Genomic DNA, 19,164 nt, shown 5'->3' with positions numbered 1-19,164 from the left:
CCCGGAAGTGACGCCGGGGCTGCACAGTCCGCCTCTGCGCTCGCCCGGCGCCTGTGGCGAGGGTGGAGGCGCGGCGCGGGGAGTGTCCCTAGGGCCCCGGGTCGGGGGTCTAGAGCGGGGGGGGGGGGTCGGACTAGGCTCCCGAGGCGGGTCCCTGGGTCGCTCTTCCACGCTCCACAGAGCTCGCCCGGGAACGGCTGCGGGGCGGAAGTGGTGTGAGCTCTTCCGGCCACCCTCGGGTCCCCGCCCCCCAAGTTCCGCATGGGTCATCTCTTCCTCCGCAGCCTCCTCTTCTTGGCGCTCCCCTCCACGCCTCTGCGGGCCTCTCGCCGGCTGGGCCTGGAACCCGCCCCGTCCTCCAAGCGGCCCCGCGCTGAACCTATGGCGCCGGCTCGGCCCCGCATCGGGACCCACAACGGCACCTTCCATTGCGACGAAGCGCTGGCGTGCGCGTTGCTGAGGCTGCTGCCCGAGTACCGGGTACCGCGGCCGGCTGCCCCGCGCGGGGTCCGGGGGGGCGGGTCGGGGCGCCTTTCCCCTCCTCCTTGCACGCGCGCGTGACCCTGAGGCCGTGAGCGTGCGCGCGCCTCACGCCCCTCCCCCTTTCCCTTTTTTCACAGGAGGCGGAGATCCTGCGCACCCGCGACCCGGCGCTGCTGGCCACCTGCGACGTTGTGGTGGACGTGGGTGGCGAGTACGACCCGCAGAGGCACCGCTATGACCACCACCAGAGGTGCGGGCCCCCTTCGCCCCCGCGGCCTCAGGCCCGCACGGCCGCACTGCCCCGCCGGCCCCCTCGAGCCCCGCCTTGCCTTGCCTTCCCTTCCCCAGGTCCTTCACCGAGTCCATGAGCTCCCTGCGGCCCGGGAAGCCGTGGCAGACGAAGCTGAGCAGCGCGGGACTGGTCTATCTGCACTTCGGCCAGAGGCTCCTGGCCCAGCTGCTGGGGACCAGCATAGATGACCGAATTGTGGATACGCTCTATGACAAGGTGGGAGCCCCGCGGTGACCCACGCCGCGCCGGCCCGCGCCGAGAGATGCCCGGGGCCTTTGGCCCGAGTCCGATGAGCTGGCGTGTAAGGGTTGCCTTGCGAGGGGGCCTAAAAGTCGGGCTGCTGTAGGCACTTTTGCAGCACGGGAGCGATACTGTCGTTATTCCTCCTGCTTCTGGCTGCGGTGAAGCAAGAGCACCGGGCCCGAAATCGGAAAAAGTGAAAAATAAGCATGGGCATCTCTCCTGTAGAAGGGAATCGAGAATGGTCAAGTTTTAGCCTTAAACTAACCGCACCGGTCTTCCCCACCCACATAAATCCACGCTCGGCTAGTGCACCCCTCGGCACGTTCGAAACGAGCGGCCCAAATCTGAGGAGGAATCCAGCCTGCCTCCTGCTTTTCTATGGCCTTGAACTAAGAAGGATTAGTTACATTTTAAATGTTATTTGAGAATGTAGAAACCCTTTCTTAGTCCTGAGCAGTAAGGAACCAAGTAACAGGATTTGGTGAGAAATGTGAAGCCAGAAAGCTTGGATTCTCCAGGAGATTTGGGCATGACACTTCCCTAAGGAACTTTATTTTCCTCATCTGTAAAATGGAAATAATGTACATGGAACACCTACCTCATGGTTATAGTTTGAGAAAACTGCCTTACTAAATATTTTGTTTGCCATATTGGTGCTGTTTATCATTGGGGAAAATAAATATTGTGGTAAAAAAGAACAGCACATTTCTCCCCTTTTATGAGCTCATTTTGGAAACACCAAATGTCTTGGTTTACCAATACTATATTCCTTTTTATATTAGAAATGAATGCTGATGGGCTCAGGGCCATACTCCAGAACCATGTTCCAGGCTTTCTGGCTTCAAATCTAGTGCCCTTTTTTACCATATCATGTTGCTTAAGATGATTAGGAGAATTACAGCATTGTAACTCATGCTGGTAAGACATTTGAGTCTCATTTTTCATTTTTCAAAGCATTTTGACATGGTACTGTATTTCTTCACCACAGTGTAAAAAAATAAAGTAATTGTTATCTCCATTTTACCTGAGGCCAAGGAGTCCCAGAGAGGTGTGGAACAGCTTGTACAAATGCAAGAGAGTCAGGGACCATGTATATGTAAGGGCTTTTTCCCAACTCTAAGCCAGCACATCTTAGTCCTAAGGCCTCCAGAAAGATAATGAACATAGTCTGGGCTCCACCTCTCCTTAACTCTGATTGAGGGAAAGTCACCTACCTGCTCTGAGGCTCCAGGTTTCCTCATTTTTCAACCGGAGATAATTGCTGGAACAAAAAAGTGCTTGTGCCCTTGAAGCCACATCCCTGAAATGACACCAAGGAGAGACTTGCCTTCTTTCCCCAAGTGACCCAGCTCCCAAACCTCTGTCCTTTCTAACAGATGTATGAATATTTTGTGGAGGAAGTAGATGCAGTGGACAATGGGATCTCCCAGTGGGAGGGAGGAAAGCCTCGCTATGCACTGACCACTACCTTGAGTGCTCGGGTTGCCCGACTTAACCCTACCTGGAACCAGCCAAATCAGGACACAGAGGTAGGAAGAAGACATATGTCTAATGGAGCAGTAATGAACTGAACTAGCTATGCCCAGAAAAAGAACTCTGGGAGATAACTAAAAACCATTACATTGAATTCCCAATCCCTATATTTATGCACACCTGCATTTTTGATTTCCTTCACAAGCTAATTGTACAATATTTCAGAGTCTGATTCTTTTTGTACAGCAAAATAACGTTTTGGTCAGGTATACTTATTGTGTATCTAATTTATATTTTAATATATTTAACATACTAGTCATCCTGCCATCTAGGGGAGGGGGTGGGGGGGGCGGTAAGAGGTGAAAAATTGGAACAAGAGGTTTGGCAATTGTTAATGCTGTAAAGTTACCTATGTATATATTCTGTAAATAAAAGGCTATTAAATAAAAAAAATTAAAATTAAAAAAAAAAGGAAGAAGACATATGAAGAGGTAGAGGGGCCTGAGAGAATAAGAGTTCTGTTTTTTCTTGCAAGGTTGAGAACCACATACTGACTTTTCTCCCATTCACAGGCAGGCTTTCACTGTGCTATGAACCTAGTACGAGAGGAGTTTGTACAGAGATTGGATTTCTATAAGCGAAGCTGGTTACCTGCCCGGGCCCTTGTGGAGGAAGCCCTGGCAAATCGCTTCCAGGTAGGGAAGGGAAGAAGTAATTATTAAATGTCTAATGCATATCAAGGCACATGTGCTAAGCCCTTTACATATATTTGAGATGGTATAGGAACCCAGGTAGTTTATTTGTTTTTAAGAGCAGTCACAACATAGTTGCTATTGGCAGTAAGAGAATGAAATTTGACTCTACTTCTAACTCCAACTTTCTTCTCCAAGGTGGACCCAAGTGGAGAAATTATAGAACTCTCTCAAGGTGGTTGTCCCTGGAAGGACCATTTGTTTGATCTTGAACCCGGGCTGACCCCTTTAGTGCCCATTGCATTTGTTCTCTATCCTGATCAGAATGGACAATGGCGGGTACAATGTGTACCAAAAGAACTGCACTCCTTTGAAAGCAGGTAAGGTCCCAGACTGTCAGGTCCTTTCCCAAGCCTTTGAGGCTCAAGTCCCCAGTCCCCCTTTATTCAAAGCTTTTGCAATGCCTTTTGTTACCTTACAATCCCATTATAATCCCTTCAGAATCCCTTATCTTTTTTTTTTGGTTTAGCTTATTTTTTTCAATTAACATTTATTTCTCTTCTCTCTCTACATATATACCCCCCTGGTGGGGAGAGGGAAGGAAGACTAAACTCTTTTTAACAAATGTGTGTTAAGCAAAATAATTTTCCACATTGGCTTTGTCCAAAAATGTATATTGATTTGTATGAAGTCCATCCCCTTTCTGCCAAGAGGTGGATAATATGGCTCATCTTGGGCCTCCCGGAACCACAAGTTATTGGTTTTTGCAAGGTTCTTATGCCTTTACAATGTTGCCGGTGTATAAATTGTTCCGATTCTGCTTACTTGTCCCTGCTGCGGTTTATACAAATCTTCCTAGGTTTCTCTGAAACCATTCCCATTATCATTTCTTACACCACCATAATGTTCCATCACAATCGTAAACTATGACTGACTTGTTCGCCGATTTCCTAGCTGGATACTGCCTCAGTTTCCAGTTCTACCCCTTCCATTCTTGGTTACCCCATTTGTCCTGCCCTCTCCTTTGTTCCACCTCTGGTGTGCTCTCTTTGCTTGCAGACTGCCCCTGCCTGAACAATGGCAGGGCCTTCGGGATGAGGCCCTGGACCAGATGAGTGGGATTCCTGGCTGCATTTTTGTTCATGCCAATGGCTTTATCGGTGGGCACCGCACCAAAGAAGGTGCCCTGAGCATGGCCCGTGCCACTCTGGCCCAGCGCCTAACACCTCTGCCTTCTGCTGAATGTCAATAAAATTCTCAGCACAGTGATTGTGTTCTCTGTCTTTAATTTCCTCTCGTTCTCTAAAGAGCCCAGTCCCTACTTTGTTAAGAAAAACAGACCAGAAATAAAGGGAAATAAAGAAAATGTTTGTTTATTGAAGATGGCTGGAGGGAGAGTGGGACCAAGAAGTTCCTGAAGAGGGATCCCAGGGGCTAGAGATGGAGGCTGTCTCAGTAAACAGAGGCACATGGGTAGAACCACCTCCCCCAGCAGGGGGCTCCTGGGTCCGGCACAGCATGGGACTAAATCGTGGGAACTGGGCATTGACAAAGTACAAGGGAATGTGGGCAATCCGGCCTGTGGACCAGCACTGTAGGGAAATTGCAAGAGGGAAGATGGAAGTATTGAACCCTGCCTCCAAAGCCCTCATCCCCACAGATCCCATCTCCACCCATCAAGGTTTCCCCTTCTCACCACAGTGAGCAGAGCTCCTTTGTTGAAGGATGGGTGAAAGGTGATCATCTGGGCCCAGGCCCCTGGTTCCCCCTGCACAATACCGCTGGGGAGCAAGGCAGGTGAGAAGTGAGAAGGGCAGGAGGGAATAGAGACTGTGATGCTGCACTGGGGATGGGGGGAGCTTAAGGGACTCTCACCAGGGAAGCAGTTCAAACACGGGACTATTTCGGGTTCGGAACAGCAGAATGACAGGCTTGCCATGTCGGACACGTGGGTTTCCTGCAAAAAGGGAGGCACAGATAGAGAGTAAAGAACTTGGGGCAGGATGGTGGGCTGAAGCTGGGATGAGCTGCCCCCCTCTCATCCATCCCTTTACCTTTCATAAGCACAGCCAGGCGTTCCCCACTAGGGTCCCAGACCATGGAATGAGCTTCTCCACCCAGCCTAGAGAACACAGTGAAAGGTGAAAGGAAGAAGTCCTTCCCACCTGCCCACTGTGGCCCATGGCCCTCACTCACCTTTCTTCCCCATTGGGTGTCTGTATTGTCGTCTCGGATAGATCTGCCACAATGGTAGCTGTCTTGGCACCTCCAACCTGTCCTTTTCCCTCCCCTATGGAAAGGGCACGTGATAAGCCTTCTTCCAACCTCAGAGGCCCTGAAAGGAGGGAGGAGAGCCCAGGCCCTTCCCTGGCCCATCCTTCCGGGAATGTGACTGTCCCTGTTCCCCTACCCTCCCAATCCCCAAAGGTTGGGCCTATTAAGAATGTTTTGGGCCCTCCATTCTCCCTTGAAGACACTTCTTACTACTGTGTTCAGGGAAGGTCAAGGAATAAATAAGTGGCTCTCCTAGGACTGTGAACAGCAGGCGATTCCCATCTGGGCTCCAGCAGCCAGTCTGAGGAAGGACAAGGGATCAGGCCTTGAGGAAGGATAGGAGCAGCCTCCAGGTGATCCCAGGGTGGGGAAGCCATGTCCCAAGCACCAGGGGATACAACGGGTGACTGGCCCCTCCACTCCCAAGGGAAATCCCTCGGTACCTGACAACGGCCCGACAGGGTAGGCCACCTCTCACAGGTCCACATTTGAGCTTCCCAAACTCTGCATCAGAGGGGGGAGGGTTTGGTTAATGATCCCAGAAATTCCAAGATGTCCTATTTTACTCTGCCCGGAAGATAGCCAGTCTATAATGCACCCCTGTGCTGGGCAGAGCCAGAGAAAAGCCTGTCTGCACACTGACCCCTCACTCACCGGAACACAGCAGAGGGAGTGGTGGCCAAGACTTTGCTACCATCGGGGGACCAAAGCAGATAGGTGACTCCACCTCCTCGGAACCAGGGAAGGGGGACACAGGTCTCAGTGGAGATGTCCCATACCTGGAAGCAAAGGAGAAGGTAGTCCTGAGAAGAGGCTCAAGATCCCCAAATATGTCCCAAATAGTTTTGTTTGATTTTGAGGCAATTGGGGTTAAGTGATTGCCCAAGGTCACAACAGCTTGTATGTGTTAAATGTCCGAGGCCAGATTTGTATTCAGGTCCTCCCAAATCCAGAGCTGGTATTCTACTCATTGCACCACCCAGCTGCTCCTTCCTAAAGTGTTTTTATAAGTCCAGGAGAGCTGGGAACTAAAGGCTTTACAGGATTGTAGGGAATGAGTCTGGGCTAAGGAAAGCTGCATTTCATCTCACAGCTGCATAGCTGCAGTTAACCTGGCAGCCGGCTACCCTCCCCCAGGGCCTTCCCACTCACATCCATCCTCTACCAGCCTGTCACAATGATGACCATATCCACCCCCTATCCAGTAAATGACAGGGGCTCCCTACTACTGCAGGATAAATATGAAATTTCCTCTTAGCTTCTCTAGCCCTACATAGCCTGGCCCTTCCTGCCTTTACAATCTGAGGACACTGGCCCCCTGTTGTTCAGATCTTTTTCCCTGGCTGTCCCTTCATGGCTGCAAACTTCTGCCTCCTCCTTGCTTCCTGACTTCCCCTGAGGCCTTTCCAAGTTGTCCTTAATGCTAATGCTCTGAGATTCTCTCCAATTTATCCCACAGTACCTTGTCTCTCTATAGAAGTGCAGCGTCTCCCCCCCAACCCCTGCCCCTTAGATTGTGAACTCCTCAAGAACAAAAAATGTCCGACTTTGTATCTCCAGCACTCGGTGCTGCTTCTGACATGGAACAGGTATTTAATGTGTGCCTAGACCATAGAAAATAGAGGTCCAAACCTTTTCTTGCTCTCATCAGGAAAAACGGTATTTCCAGAAGCAAAGGGACACGGGGTTGGGGGACAACTTACCAAGACAGCAGCATCTACAGGTGAGGCTGAAAGTAATCGTCCTCCATTGGGGGACCAGGCCAGGCTGGTGACAGGGCTATGCCCTGGATGGGAAAGCACCTGGGCACAGCCTGAGGAGGGTCTACAAGGGTGAGACATTGAGAAGGTGACAAGGCAGCCCAGGGAAACCCAAGAGTTCAGCTTCCCAGCTTTTCCTGAGTTGAATCTCAGCCAAAACTTCTCATTCCTTGCAAGCCATCTATTAATACAGAAGGCCTGGAATGAAAATGCCATGTCCCAATCCCCTGAAGAAGGGAGGATGGAGAAGAGGCTCCCATGAGGCCAAATGAGCTTCCCTAACTCTGAGGAAGGGTCTCCCTTCCCTGCTGAGGCAAGGGATCAAGGGGATACAAGAGTTCGTACTGCCAGGCTCAGATGAACAATACGTTGGTCAGTTTTGTGGACATGCTTTGGCTTTTTGTTATGAGGGATGGTTCCAGGGTAGAAGTCACAGATGTTCAGAGATGGAAGGTGATGTAAAAACCAAAATAAGTCATTTTTTAAAAAGAAAAATAATTTGGAAATATTTCCTGACTTGTCAAGTTAGGAAATACTAGATTAACCTGAATCCAGAAAAAGATCTAAGGAGACTGAATATAAATCAACACATGCTATGTTCACTTCTTTTTTCTGGCTGTTTATCTCTCTCATGGTTTTAGCCTTTTGCTCTGATTTTTCTCTCCCATTACTTTATGAACCTATGTGTATTAAAAATATATAAACTTACTGGAACAACAACAAAAAAAGCAAATACTAGATTAATGAGGTCAAGGTTGTTGTTACCGTAGTCTTCAAGAAATTCTATTTCACCCATGAATAGAGGAAGGGCTACCTAGCCCTCCTCTAAACAGTGGGAAAGCTGAGAATTTCCTTTTCCTTCTTATAATAATAGCTAAAATTTATATAGCATTTATCATGTTGCTAGCTAGACACTCTGCTGAGCACTTTGCAATTATTATCTCATTTGATCCCCACAACAAGAGGTAGGTGCTATTATTTTTTCTTTTTAAAAACATGGCTTACATTTCTTTGACAAAAAGAAGAGCTAACTCAGTTTCAATTGATCAATGATGGACAGAAGCAGCTATACCCAAAGAAAGAACACTGGGAAATGAATGTAAACTGCATTTTTGTTTTTCTTCCCAGATTATCTTTACCTTCTGAATCCAATTCTTTCTGTGCATCAAGAGAACTGTTCAGTTCTGCACACATATATCGTATCTAGGATATACTATGACATATTTAACATGTATAGGACTGCTTGCTATCTGTGTGGGGGGTTGGAGGGAGAGAGGGAAAAAATTGGAACAGAAGTGAGTGCGAGGGATAATGTTGTAAAAAATTACCTAGGTATGGGTTCTGTCAATAAAAAGTTATAATTATTAAAAATAAATAAATAAAAAATAGGTAAAAACAAAACAAAACAAAACAAAAAAAACAACAACATGGCTTACAATCTTTGAACAAGCAAAACTACTGCAAACAAGATTAGAAGGGAAGCAACAAACTGGGAAAACATTTTCACAGTTAAAGATTCTGATAAAGGCCTCATTTCCCAAAATATATAGAGAATTGACTCTAATTTTAAGAAATCAAGCCATTCTCCAATTGATAAATGGTCAAAGGATATGAACAATTTTCAGATGATGAAATTGAAACTATTTCCACTCATATGAAAGAGTGTTCCAAATCACAACTGATCAGAGAAATGCAAATTAAGACAACTCTGAGATACCACTACATACCTGTCAGGTTGGCTAAGATGACAGGAAAAAATAATGATGAATATTGGAAGGCATGTGGGAAAACTGGGACACTGATGCATTGTTGGTGGAGCTGTGAACGAATCCAACCATTCTGGAAAGCAATTTGGAATTATGCTCAAAAAGTTATCAAACTGTGCATACCCTTTGATCCAGCAGTGTTACTACTGGGCTTATATCCCAAAGAGACACTAAAGAAGGGAAAGGGACCTGTATGTGCCAAAATGTTTGCGGCAGCCCTGTCTGTAGTGGCTAGAAACTGGAAAACGAATGGATGCCCATCAGTTGGAGAATGGCTGAATAAATTGTGGTATATGAAGGTTATGGAATATTACTGTTCTGTAAGAAATGACCAGCAGGATGAATACAGAGAGGCTTGGAGAGACTTACATGAACTGAGGCTAAGTGAAATGAGCAGAACCAGGAGGTCATTATACACTTCAACAACGATACTGTATGAGGATGTATTCTGATGGAAGTGGATTTCTTCGACAAAGAGAAGATCTAACTCAGTTTCAATTGATCAATGATAGACAGAAGCAGCTACACCCAAAGAAAGAACACTGGGAAATGAGTGTAAACTGTTTGCATTTTTGTTTTTCTTCCCAGGTTATTTTTACCTTTTGAATCCAATTCTTCCTGTGCAACAAGAGAATTGTTCGGTTCTGCACACATATATTTTATCTAGGATATACTGTGACATATTTAACATGTATAGGACTGCTTGCCATCTGGGGGAGGGGGTGGAGGAAGGGGAAAAATTGGAACAGAAGTGAGTGCAAAGGATAATGTTGTAAAAAAATTACCCAGGCATGGGTTCTGTCAATAAAAAGTTATAATTATAAAAAAAAAAAATAAATAAATAAATAAAAAAAAAGGCTTACAGTTCCAATGAGCATTGGAACTTGTGATGAAGAGAGCCATCTCCATCCAGAGAAAGAGAGGACTGTAGGAACTGAGTGTGGATCACCACATAGCATTTTCACTCCTTTTGTTGTTTGCTTGCATGTTGGTTTCTTTCTCATTTTTTTTCCTTTTTGATGTGATTTTTTCTTGTATAGATAATTGTATAAATATGTATACATATATTAGATTTAACATTTTTAACATGTTTAATATATATTGGATTACTTGCCATCTAGGGGTAGAAGGTGCGGGGAAAGGGTAAGAAAATTTGGAGCACAAGGTTTAGCAAAGATGAATGTTGAAAAATTATCCATGCATATGTTTAGAAAATAAAAAGCTTTAATAAAAAAAAAAAAGAAAAAAGCCCCAAATGGGGTTATGAAGAAAAAAATGGCTTATTTTGGTTTTTACATCACTTCCATTTTTTAACATATTCCTTGACTTCCTACCATAGAACCATCCCTCATAACAAATTTTACAGATGAAGAAGCTGAGGCAAAAAGGGGGGTGCCCAAGGTCACAGAGCTATCAAGTGTGGAAGGAGAGATTTGAACTCAGGCCTCCCAGACTGCAGGCCCAGTGCTCCATCCACTGTATCACTTTGCTGCCTTTTAGACATCATTTCAGCTCAGAGTCTGCGCTGACTGGGCAAAGATGACTGATCCTTTTCTGCCAGCAGCTTCACTCGGTGACACCGCCTCTACCTTCTATTCCTTTCAAATCCCATCTCAGGGATTTCATTCTTAATTTCAGGCTCCATCTAGGAAGCTCCCCCACCAAATCCCTGATCTGTTGCTTCTGACCCTCCATCTATCTGTGCCTGGAGACTGTGACTATTTGCCCTACTGGCCTCAGAGGGCCCAGACAGAAAAGGCTGGTTTTCTCTCCCTCCAGGATGATCTCCTCCCACTCCCACATTCACAAAAATCCTTAGGCTGCCTGGGGGCAAAAGAACCATGGGGGAAGCTCAGGGCAGGATAGGGAAGAGCAGGGAAGGAATTTACCGGGTGGACAGGGAGTTGGGATCCAGGGTCCAGATGAGGATACAGCTTTGACAGGCCACAGCCAGCACTGAGGCACTGAGGGGCTTCCAGGCCAGGGCGGCCACGTTTCGCTGGAGCCGGTGCTTGAGAGAGGGAACTATGGTGCTTTGAGGAGAAAAAACAAAAAAGGAGTGGGCCAGGGACAGGAGTAAAGGGAGGGGGAGACAAAAGGGGACTTTGAGTGGGGAAGAGGGTCAGTCAAGGAAATAAGTCCAAGAGGGAAGAATAAAGAGGGAAAGCTGCTAGAACAGGGGTCTGAGAGAAGGAAACATGGCAAACCTTCAGAGAAGCTCAGAAATTTCCCAGGCCTTGTCCCCCCCAACACACATATACAATGGGGAACGCTTAAATCATTAAAGGATTCTGACGGGGGGGGGGGGGGGGGGGGGGGGGGGGGGGGGGGGGGGGGGGGAGAATCTAGGAATCTTCTGGAGCCAGGGCCAAACAACAAGTCCTGGAAGTCTCTGACCCCAGTCAGGAAACCTGGGTTGCCCCTGCCCCACGTGCCCACACATACCTGTTGGCATTGTATACCCGGATGGAGTCGTCTAACAGCACCACCGCAAACTTGTTGGTGTGGGGATGCCAGGCAAAGACCCTCAGACAGCAGCTGGACCTGGGGTGTAAAGCCAGCATGAGCCAGAAGCATTCCTGCTCCCCCGACAATCACAGGTTCTTTGCTCCCTTGGGGGAGGGGGATAGCGAAAAAGAAAGGAGTCCCGCCCTGGCTCCCACCCCTCAGGCCAGAAGCCTCCAAGCTGTGGGCTTGCCTCTAGGTGTCCCCTCACCAGTTTGTGACCTGGGCAAACTCCGCAATCAGATCTTCACTCCGGAGCTGGAAGAGTGGAAAGGAACAAGGATGGGGAGCAGGGATAGAAGGACGCTACCTGCTGGCTGACATCCCCCACACCCCTTGAGAGGAGCTCACCATTTTCTCTCCCAAAGGGAATGAAAGCCACCCTGCGCAGGTCGCGGTCACCAAGACCTTTCCTCCCCTCCCTTTCCCCCACCGGGTTTCAAAGAGGGGGTGGAGAGGAGCACAAACTCACTGACAAATGGGGAAACAGGGACCCATGGAGGGAAGCGCCCCATCGACACAAAGCCAGGGCCCAGCCGGATGCCGTCTTCACCCACTTGAACACTGCGGGGCCGAAGGAGACAACCATCACTGAACCATCCCAGGAGGACTTGCCATCCTTTTGGTCTGCAACTGGCCCTTTTCTGGGGTGATCTGAAGACATCCTCCATGAGATATTAAGTGGGAGTGACAGATATCAATGAAGATGGGGGGTGGGGGAACACTAGGTGGACAATGGAGAGTTGAGGTTCAGAGGTAGGTGTGGGAAAAGGCCCTTGAAGTTTATGAGGAAAGCATTCTGTGGACCTAAATACATGCTCTGCATCATTATTCTCATATATCATAGATAGATCCACATCTATATATCAATCTCATCATACAGAGGAAGAGAGAAGGGGGGGTAGCAGAAGAGAGTGACTCGCCTTCTTCCTCAGAGTTAGCCACTTCATTCAACACACCGGAAACGCCCATGTCACGCCTGCGGGAACAGAGAGGCTGAGTCTGGGGCGCTCCCCTTCCCTTGCCCTCTGCCTCCCCACACCTGCCTTTCAGGGCATCACAAGTGGGTCGTTCACTCAGAAGTCTCTCCGTGTAAAGCACCACATGAGACGCTGCAGGAAAACGGTGCAGACACAAAGGAGACGGACTGCCCTGTGCTAGGGACACTTGCCAAATACAAGCAAGTAGTAACGAATGGAAAACAACAATATTGAGCACAGTGCAGAGAAGGATGGGGGGCCGAGGAGGCGACAGAGGGAGACGGGCCTGGGGGAATTAACTGCAAATCCCAGGACTTTTACGTAGAAGGAACCCTTCGTTCCAACTGCCCCATTTTACAAATGAGGAAACTGAGGCCCAAAGTGGGCCTGGGATATGACAGGCGCTAAGTAGCTCAGTTCCTGCCAGCTCTGCGGGGCTCTTTCCAGGGCGCTCGGAGACCTTTGAGGCTTATCTTTCATAGGTCAGGCCATAAGGATGGGATCAACAAGGACACAACAAGCCTCCAATAAGGGCGCTTCCTGCTGCTGGCTGCCCCGCCCTCACCAGGCATTGATGCATCTCTTCCAGATACTTTCCCGGTGATGGATGAAAGCTGTTTTGGTGCCATGGTCCAGGCGGCCGGGGGTCTTGAGGGGGTCTTTTGTCAGATGTAGAACAGGAAGGTTGATCCACTGCGGAGGCAAAGATTTAGCTTTTCTCCCTTTGTTCTTTTGGATTTATACGGACTTCCAAGCTCCAAAATGAGCTCCGTCTCTTCCCTTCTCCCCCACAGCGCGGAACAGCAGAAAGGGCGCCCCGCCCCCCCCCCCCCACGCGGAGGGGTCAAAGTAGTCGGAGAAGGGAAGGCCCAACCCAGGACAAAAATGACACTACCGCCTGAATTACCCCTCGGCGCCCCGCCGACTAAACTGCCAAAGGCTTTTTCCTCGGTTCCTATTTTATTTTCTCATTTTTTGTGTTCTTTATTTTTATCTAAATAGTTCTATTTTTTCCAATGCACGGAAACGCGGGAGAGCCCAGCAATACCGGGTTTCTCCGGGCACATTTCGCGTTCCGGAAGCCGCCTAACTTACCTGGCCCCGGAAGTCGGGGGGCGGGCTCTCGTAGTTGTCACCGGTCACCAGCTCGTTGTTGTACTCGTACAGCGTCACTTGGTCCCAGGGCGGCGACGGCGGGAACAGCGACAGGGAGCACATCCCGCAAGGCGGCGCGGCCGGGAGCTGGCGCGTCCCACCTTCCTGCGGGCCCCGCGCGCGCGGGACTGGGAGGCGAGCCGCGGACGGGACGCCGCGCGGGACAAACGCCGCTCCACGGAAGTGGGCCTTGAGCGCGGAGCGGCGGGGGGGAGGGGGACTTCCGGTGGCTTCTCGCGCTGCCCCTAGCGTCCTGCAGAGGAAGCGGCGTCAATACGTCAGCGGGGAGGGGGCTGCGGGTTATTGAAGGGTGAAACTTGGCGGGGGAGGGGAGAAATGGAAGAAATGGGGGGGGGGGTTCGGAGCCACTTATCCGCCACTTCCTTTGGGACCATTCCCCTTGTATTCTGTAGCCTCATTTTAAACTTTTTCTTATTCTAAAACACATTTATTATTACCTTTTTTTTTTTTTCACATCATCCACATACAATTCAGCAAAAAATACTCAATTTATTAAAAAAATGTTATAAAGCGAAGTTCTGTACTTATAAACACTTCTGAAAAAGAAGTGAGCAGGGAGGCGTCTTCTCATATACCCCCTTTGGGGCGCGCTTATGACGCCGTATTGGGCTTTTACATAAATCCCGTTCAAAGGAAAAGCCCCGCTTGGTTCTCCGGGGCTTGCGGACGGAGCCAGGAGGGAAGTCCCGCAATCTCCCGGCACTGGGGTCCGTCCTCTCCCCCTAAAGGCCCAGCCTGACGAGAAGCGCCGTGACGCGCCGGCTTGTCGGCTCCGGCCGCAAATGCGCCGTCTCCGCGTCGGGAAGTCTGAGACCCTCCTCTCCGATCCTCGCTCTCTCTCCCCAAACCCTGTTCTTGGTCCTCGCAGCCTCCCCCGTCTCCCTTCTCCGCAGACGCTTCGGGGAGGGCCCCAAATCAAGGATAATAAGTCCCGGTTATTTGGCAGAATCTGCCCCAAAGACAAACTTCGTCTTTTGACGAAATCTCGCTGGAAAGCAGAAAGGCAAAACCGGGTTTTGTTCAGCATCTCCCGCTTGGAGCAAGCTGAGCTGCAAATGGGACGGCGGGAGGTGTTCAGGGAGGGCTAGAGCTCTAGTGTGAGGCCGAGGCCTCGGCGTGGCTGCCCATCCGCCCGTGGTATCGACCGTCGTCCCCACTCTCACCTGCGGCTGCGAGAAGCTTTAGCACGCATGGTCGCCGTCCCTGGCAAAACCAACTTTGCACGTTGGGACTGACTTGATGGGTCTGAAACTCCTGAGTTTAGGAGGGATCTGTTCCAAGTAGGTGGAAACTTCCCCCGGGGGAATGGATGGATAAGAACAATTTGTTCAACTTATATATATATATATATATATTTAAGTTTATTTTATAATAGATTGTTTTCTTTGTCTCCCTTTGAATAGGTTTAATTTTAAAATTTTTGGCATCTTGGTCAAGATTCTGGATGGAGTAAAAAGAAAAAGATATAGAAGTGTTGGAATTGTTTTGGAAAGAAATGTAACTGCAACTCACTAATGTTTTCATATTGTGCTATACCAAAATTTATTTTATTTTTTTTTAATTTAATAGCCTTTTATTTACAGGTTATATGCATGGGTAACTTTACAGCATTAACAATTACCAAACCTCTTGTTCCATTTTTTCACCTCTTACCCCCCCACCCCCTCCCCCAGATGGCAGGATGACCAGTAGATGTTAAGTACATTAAAATATAAATTAGATACACAATAATATACCAAAATTTAAAAAAATACTCTCCGATATACAGAAACACAGTAAAGTTCAATAAAAAGTTAAATCTTGATTTGAAAAAAAAAAAAAAAAAAAAAACAATTTGTTCCCATCATGAAGATGGCTGGAGCTTGGTCAGATACTGAAGATATCATTGCATCTCAGGCCATCATCAGTCCTATTGATTTTTTGTCTTGCCACTGGATGGACCTCCATGACTCTGGAAGAGAAAATGAAGCTGAGGACTCTGTTATTCTGCCTCACTTAAATCCAGTTCTAGAGCAAATCAACATATCACCCTCATGATGTCATTGGTCCTCTTCTAAAAGGAGTAAGAATAATAACAAACAATAAAATGTCATATCATGCAAATTAGAAAAGCAAGGAAGAAATGAGCTTATGGCTTTATGAAAAGAAGAAGAGTTCTTGGCCAAATGAGATAAAGAGGATCGCAGAAATGAAATGTACAACTTTGAAAAGTTTTTGCATAAACAAAAGCAATACAATTGAAACTGAAAGGTGATAGGTTGAAATAGCCCAGGCAATAAAATTCAAGACGGCTATAGTAATTCATAATTTAGAAATAATTTATTTGTAACTGGCCTAGATGGTCTGCATGACCAGGACCGACCTCCAGTAAGATTCTGGCATGGAAATGCTAGGGACAGCCTTATAAGCATTCTTGTTCACTCTTGCTGGCACCTTTGACATTAAACAGTGACTCAACTTTACAGGACAAAAGATTCAATGGCAGATGTTTAACATAGTTTATAGGTCAGGGTTATCAAACAGATACCCCTCAATGTAGAGCAGGCACTTTGAAGTGCAAAATACCTCCTTTAATCTGGCTGAGCAGACCTTTCTCTGCGAGCCCTAGACCCTTTAACCTAAGACTGAGGGAGGGGAGGGGAGGTCAAGTCCTTTGTCCATTTCAAGTAACAGAGGAAAATCTTTGCAGTAATTTTCTCTGATAAAGGTTTCATTTCAGAGATATAAAAGTAAATCAAATTTTTATAAGAACAAGAATCATACCCCAGTAGAAAGAATCTTCCCTCTCACTTCCTCAATCCAATCCAATTTGCAAAATTCTACCCCTAAAATATTCTGTTCAATCTGTGCTTTTCTCTGCACTCATAGCCAACACTCCAGTTCAGGACCTTGTCAGTTAGTACTCATATCAACAATATAGCTATAGCAATAGCCTCATTTTAAACTTTTTCTTATTTTAAAATACATTTATTGTTACCTTTTTTTTTCACATCATCTATATACAATTCAGCAAAAAATACTCACTATATTAAAAAAAATTTATAAATCAAAGTTCTATACTTATAAACATTTCTAAAAAAGAAGTTAGAAGGGAGGTGTCTTCTCATGACCCTAGCTTTGGGTCATGCTTATTCTTCATTTTGGCAACATGAATTTTTAGTTGTTTTGTAGTTATTTTTTCCACTGTAGTCATTATGTATATCATTTTTCTAGTTCTGCTTGCTTTGTTTTTCATCCGATCCTGAAAGTTCTTCAATGTTTGTCTATATTTCCCACATTCTTAGAATAATAGTCCCTACTTCATCTCCTTAACTCCACTCTCTCCCCTTTCCAACCATCCTCCATACAATTGCCAAAACAATATTCCCAAAGCATTGTTCTGACTTTGACACTTCCTTACTTTAAGAATTATAGCACCTCCCAGGGTTGTTGTGAGGATCAAATAATATACTAATTGTAAAGTATTTAAAACAGTGCATATCACAGCATAAGCACGACATAAATGTTAGCTATAACAATAGATCTCTCACTTTATATAAGTAGAACAATTCATAGACTTCTACTTAAAATGACTTTTTACATAATTTGAATTTGCCCAATTTGAATTTGAATTTGAATTTCTTCAGAATGGGGAAGAAGAAAGGAGGAAGAAAGGGGCTGAATAGTGAAAGGAAGGAACTAGCACCTGGTTCAAGGACCCGAAGAATCTGGGGCCAGCCAGGTGGGGTTCTGGCCTGTGTCTAAAGGAAATATTCCATCTACAAAACTGTTTAAACCCTCCCAGAGTGAGGGCTCTTTCTCTTTGTGACTCATCTTAATTAACCCACTGGGACTTCTTTAAAAGATAGCCTTGGAAATGTATGATTTTGTAAATTCAGTGTTTAAATCTATAAATTAGTGTGTTTATTAATTTGTTAAACCCCTACCTTAGATGCTTACTAGCTGTGTGAGGATGATCAAATCACTTAACATTGCTTGCCTGAATTTCCTCATCTGTTAAATGAGCTGAAGAAGGAAACAGCAAAACACTCCAGTGTCTTTGCCAAGAAAACCCCAACTGTGGGTCACAAAGAGTAGGCATGGTTGAAGCAAATGAACAAGGACAATTGAAGGAAGAATAAGCTAATGAATCTGTTTGATAGGCCTGTGTAACCTTAATGGCTGAAGCCATAAAGAATGTCATATATTTAGAAAAATCTTCTGTCTCTATCACATAATTTTTCTCTATAAGTAGACTGGTCCAATCCTTCATCAGGGTTCAGGGTTATCTTCATGAAAGCACTTTAAAACCTAGGTTCTTACTTCTATAATTTTTGCATTGTGGTAAAATTTATTCTGCAGTATTTATCTAACACACAAAATCAATAGGAGATGTTTCTCCTATAACATTTACGATCTTATCAAACATTATTCTCCGTTCTACAACCAGCCAAAATGGTCCAGTTGCTGTTCTCTGTACATTCTATCTCCCATCTCCATGCCTTTACATTGTACCGGAATAGACTCCCTTCTCAACTGCAACTTATAGAGTCCTTCAAAGTTCAGCTGAAGTGCTGCCTCCTTAAGAAGACCCATTCTGAGCCTTACTCAGTCACTAATGCCCTCCCAAAAAACTTTGTCTAGTGTATTTTGTAAATAGACAACTTATTGTGCTCATGTACACTATAGGTTAGTGGTATAGTATATAATCCTAAAAAAAAAAAAAGAAATCAAACAAACCCTATTATTTATGTATCTGATATTTATCTGTGTCTATGTATTATGGATGGCAAGGTGGCACATTGCAAAAAGCAAAAGTTCTGGAGTCAGAGCTGACTTCCTGCCCCACCTCTGACACTGAACAAATCAGATAGTTCCCTAAAACTGTATTTGCTCCTCTTTAAAATGAGGAAGTTGGACTAGATCAAAGCTTCTTAAAAGTGGGCCTCAGTCCCATATGGGGTGGTGTAACAATGTGAGAGTTGTGAAAAATCTGACAACAGTTAAAGGAATCAAATATTCCCCCAAGATTTAAATCCATATGTAAAAATAAACAAGCACTGTCTATCTCATTAGTATGCAAATTCACTTTTTTCTTTTAATGATAAAATTGTATGTATACCAAAAAAAAGTTTTAAAATGAATTTCTTTGTGATTTATTATTAGTAAATGTTTGATTTGTATACCTATTTTATAGAGCTATATTACCAGGGGTTTTGTAAAAATTTCTCTTGGGAAAAGGAGTCAGAGTGGGAAAAAGTTTAAGAAACAGGGATTATCTCTGTGGTCTCCTCAAATTTTAGATTTGTTTTCCTTTGTTGTTTCCCTTCTGTCTTAGTACTTCCTGCCTGGCCCAAGTTAAAATGTATAATGGACAAAGGAATGGACAGCTTGGGGCAGGGAGAATGCTGAACTACCAAGTGGTCTAATCTGAGGGACATTCTGTTTCCAAAATATCACCTGCCTCTTCGGACACCACCTACCTTGACATTTTCTGCTTTAAGTTAGACAACCCAAAAGAAGAGTCAGGCAATTGTCTGC

The 19,164-nt window shown here is 46.2% G+C and overlaps 2 protein-coding genes across 3 annotated transcripts; one reads left to right on the top strand and one right to left on the bottom strand.

Annotated features, from left to right (window-relative positions):
* The first annotated feature begins 128 nt into the window (after positions 1–128).
* On the top strand, positions 129–4,452 carry C5H12orf10 (chromosome 5 C12orf10 homolog). Its single transcript, XM_031937813.1, has 7 exons — positions 129–480; positions 621–733; positions 832–991; positions 2,395–2,547; positions 3,064–3,186; positions 3,382–3,563; positions 4,243–4,452. The coding sequence occupies exons 1-7, from the start codon at positions 262–264 to the stop codon at positions 4,433–4,435; spliced, it is 1,143 nt and encodes a 380-aa protein (XP_031793673.1). The 5' UTR covers positions 129–261; the 3' UTR covers positions 4,436–4,452.
* A 78-nt stretch (positions 4,453–4,530) lies between these two features.
* AAAS (aladin WD repeat nucleoporin) lies at positions 4,531–13,830 on the bottom strand. Of its 2 annotated transcripts, none has more exons than XM_031937806.1 (16): positions 13,564–13,830; positions 13,034–13,161; positions 12,412–12,467; positions 11,961–12,052; positions 11,700–11,746; positions 11,429–11,527; positions 10,873–11,016; positions 7,161–7,281; positions 6,112–6,236; positions 5,901–5,961; positions 5,668–5,758; positions 5,380–5,473; positions 5,238–5,305; positions 5,059–5,140; positions 4,880–4,964; positions 4,531–4,775 (listed from the first exon to the last, which is right to left on the bottom strand). In XM_031937806.1, exons 1-16 carry the CDS (start codon positions 13,684–13,686, stop codon positions 4,557–4,559), a joined length of 1,635 nt encoding a protein of 544 aa, XP_031793666.1. In that variant the 5' UTR covers positions 13,687–13,830; the 3' UTR covers positions 4,531–4,556. The 2 variants fall into 2 exon arrangements, with proteins under 2 accessions (XP_031793666.1, XP_031793667.1); XM_031937807.1 differs by lacking the exon at positions 13,564–13,830 and adding an exon at positions 13,376–13,557.
* Between the last annotated feature and the right edge of the window lie 5,334 nt (positions 13,831–19,164).

The sequence above is a fragment of the Sarcophilus harrisii genome, chromosome 5 (assembly GCF_902635505.1).
Source record: "Sarcophilus harrisii chromosome 5, mSarHar1.11, whole genome shotgun sequence".
Classification (NCBI taxonomy): domain Eukaryota; kingdom Metazoa; phylum Chordata; class Mammalia; order Dasyuromorphia; family Dasyuridae; genus Sarcophilus; species Sarcophilus harrisii.
The sequence above is the reverse complement of the archived record's forward strand: the minus strand, read 5'-3'. Positions and strand labels throughout refer to the sequence as shown.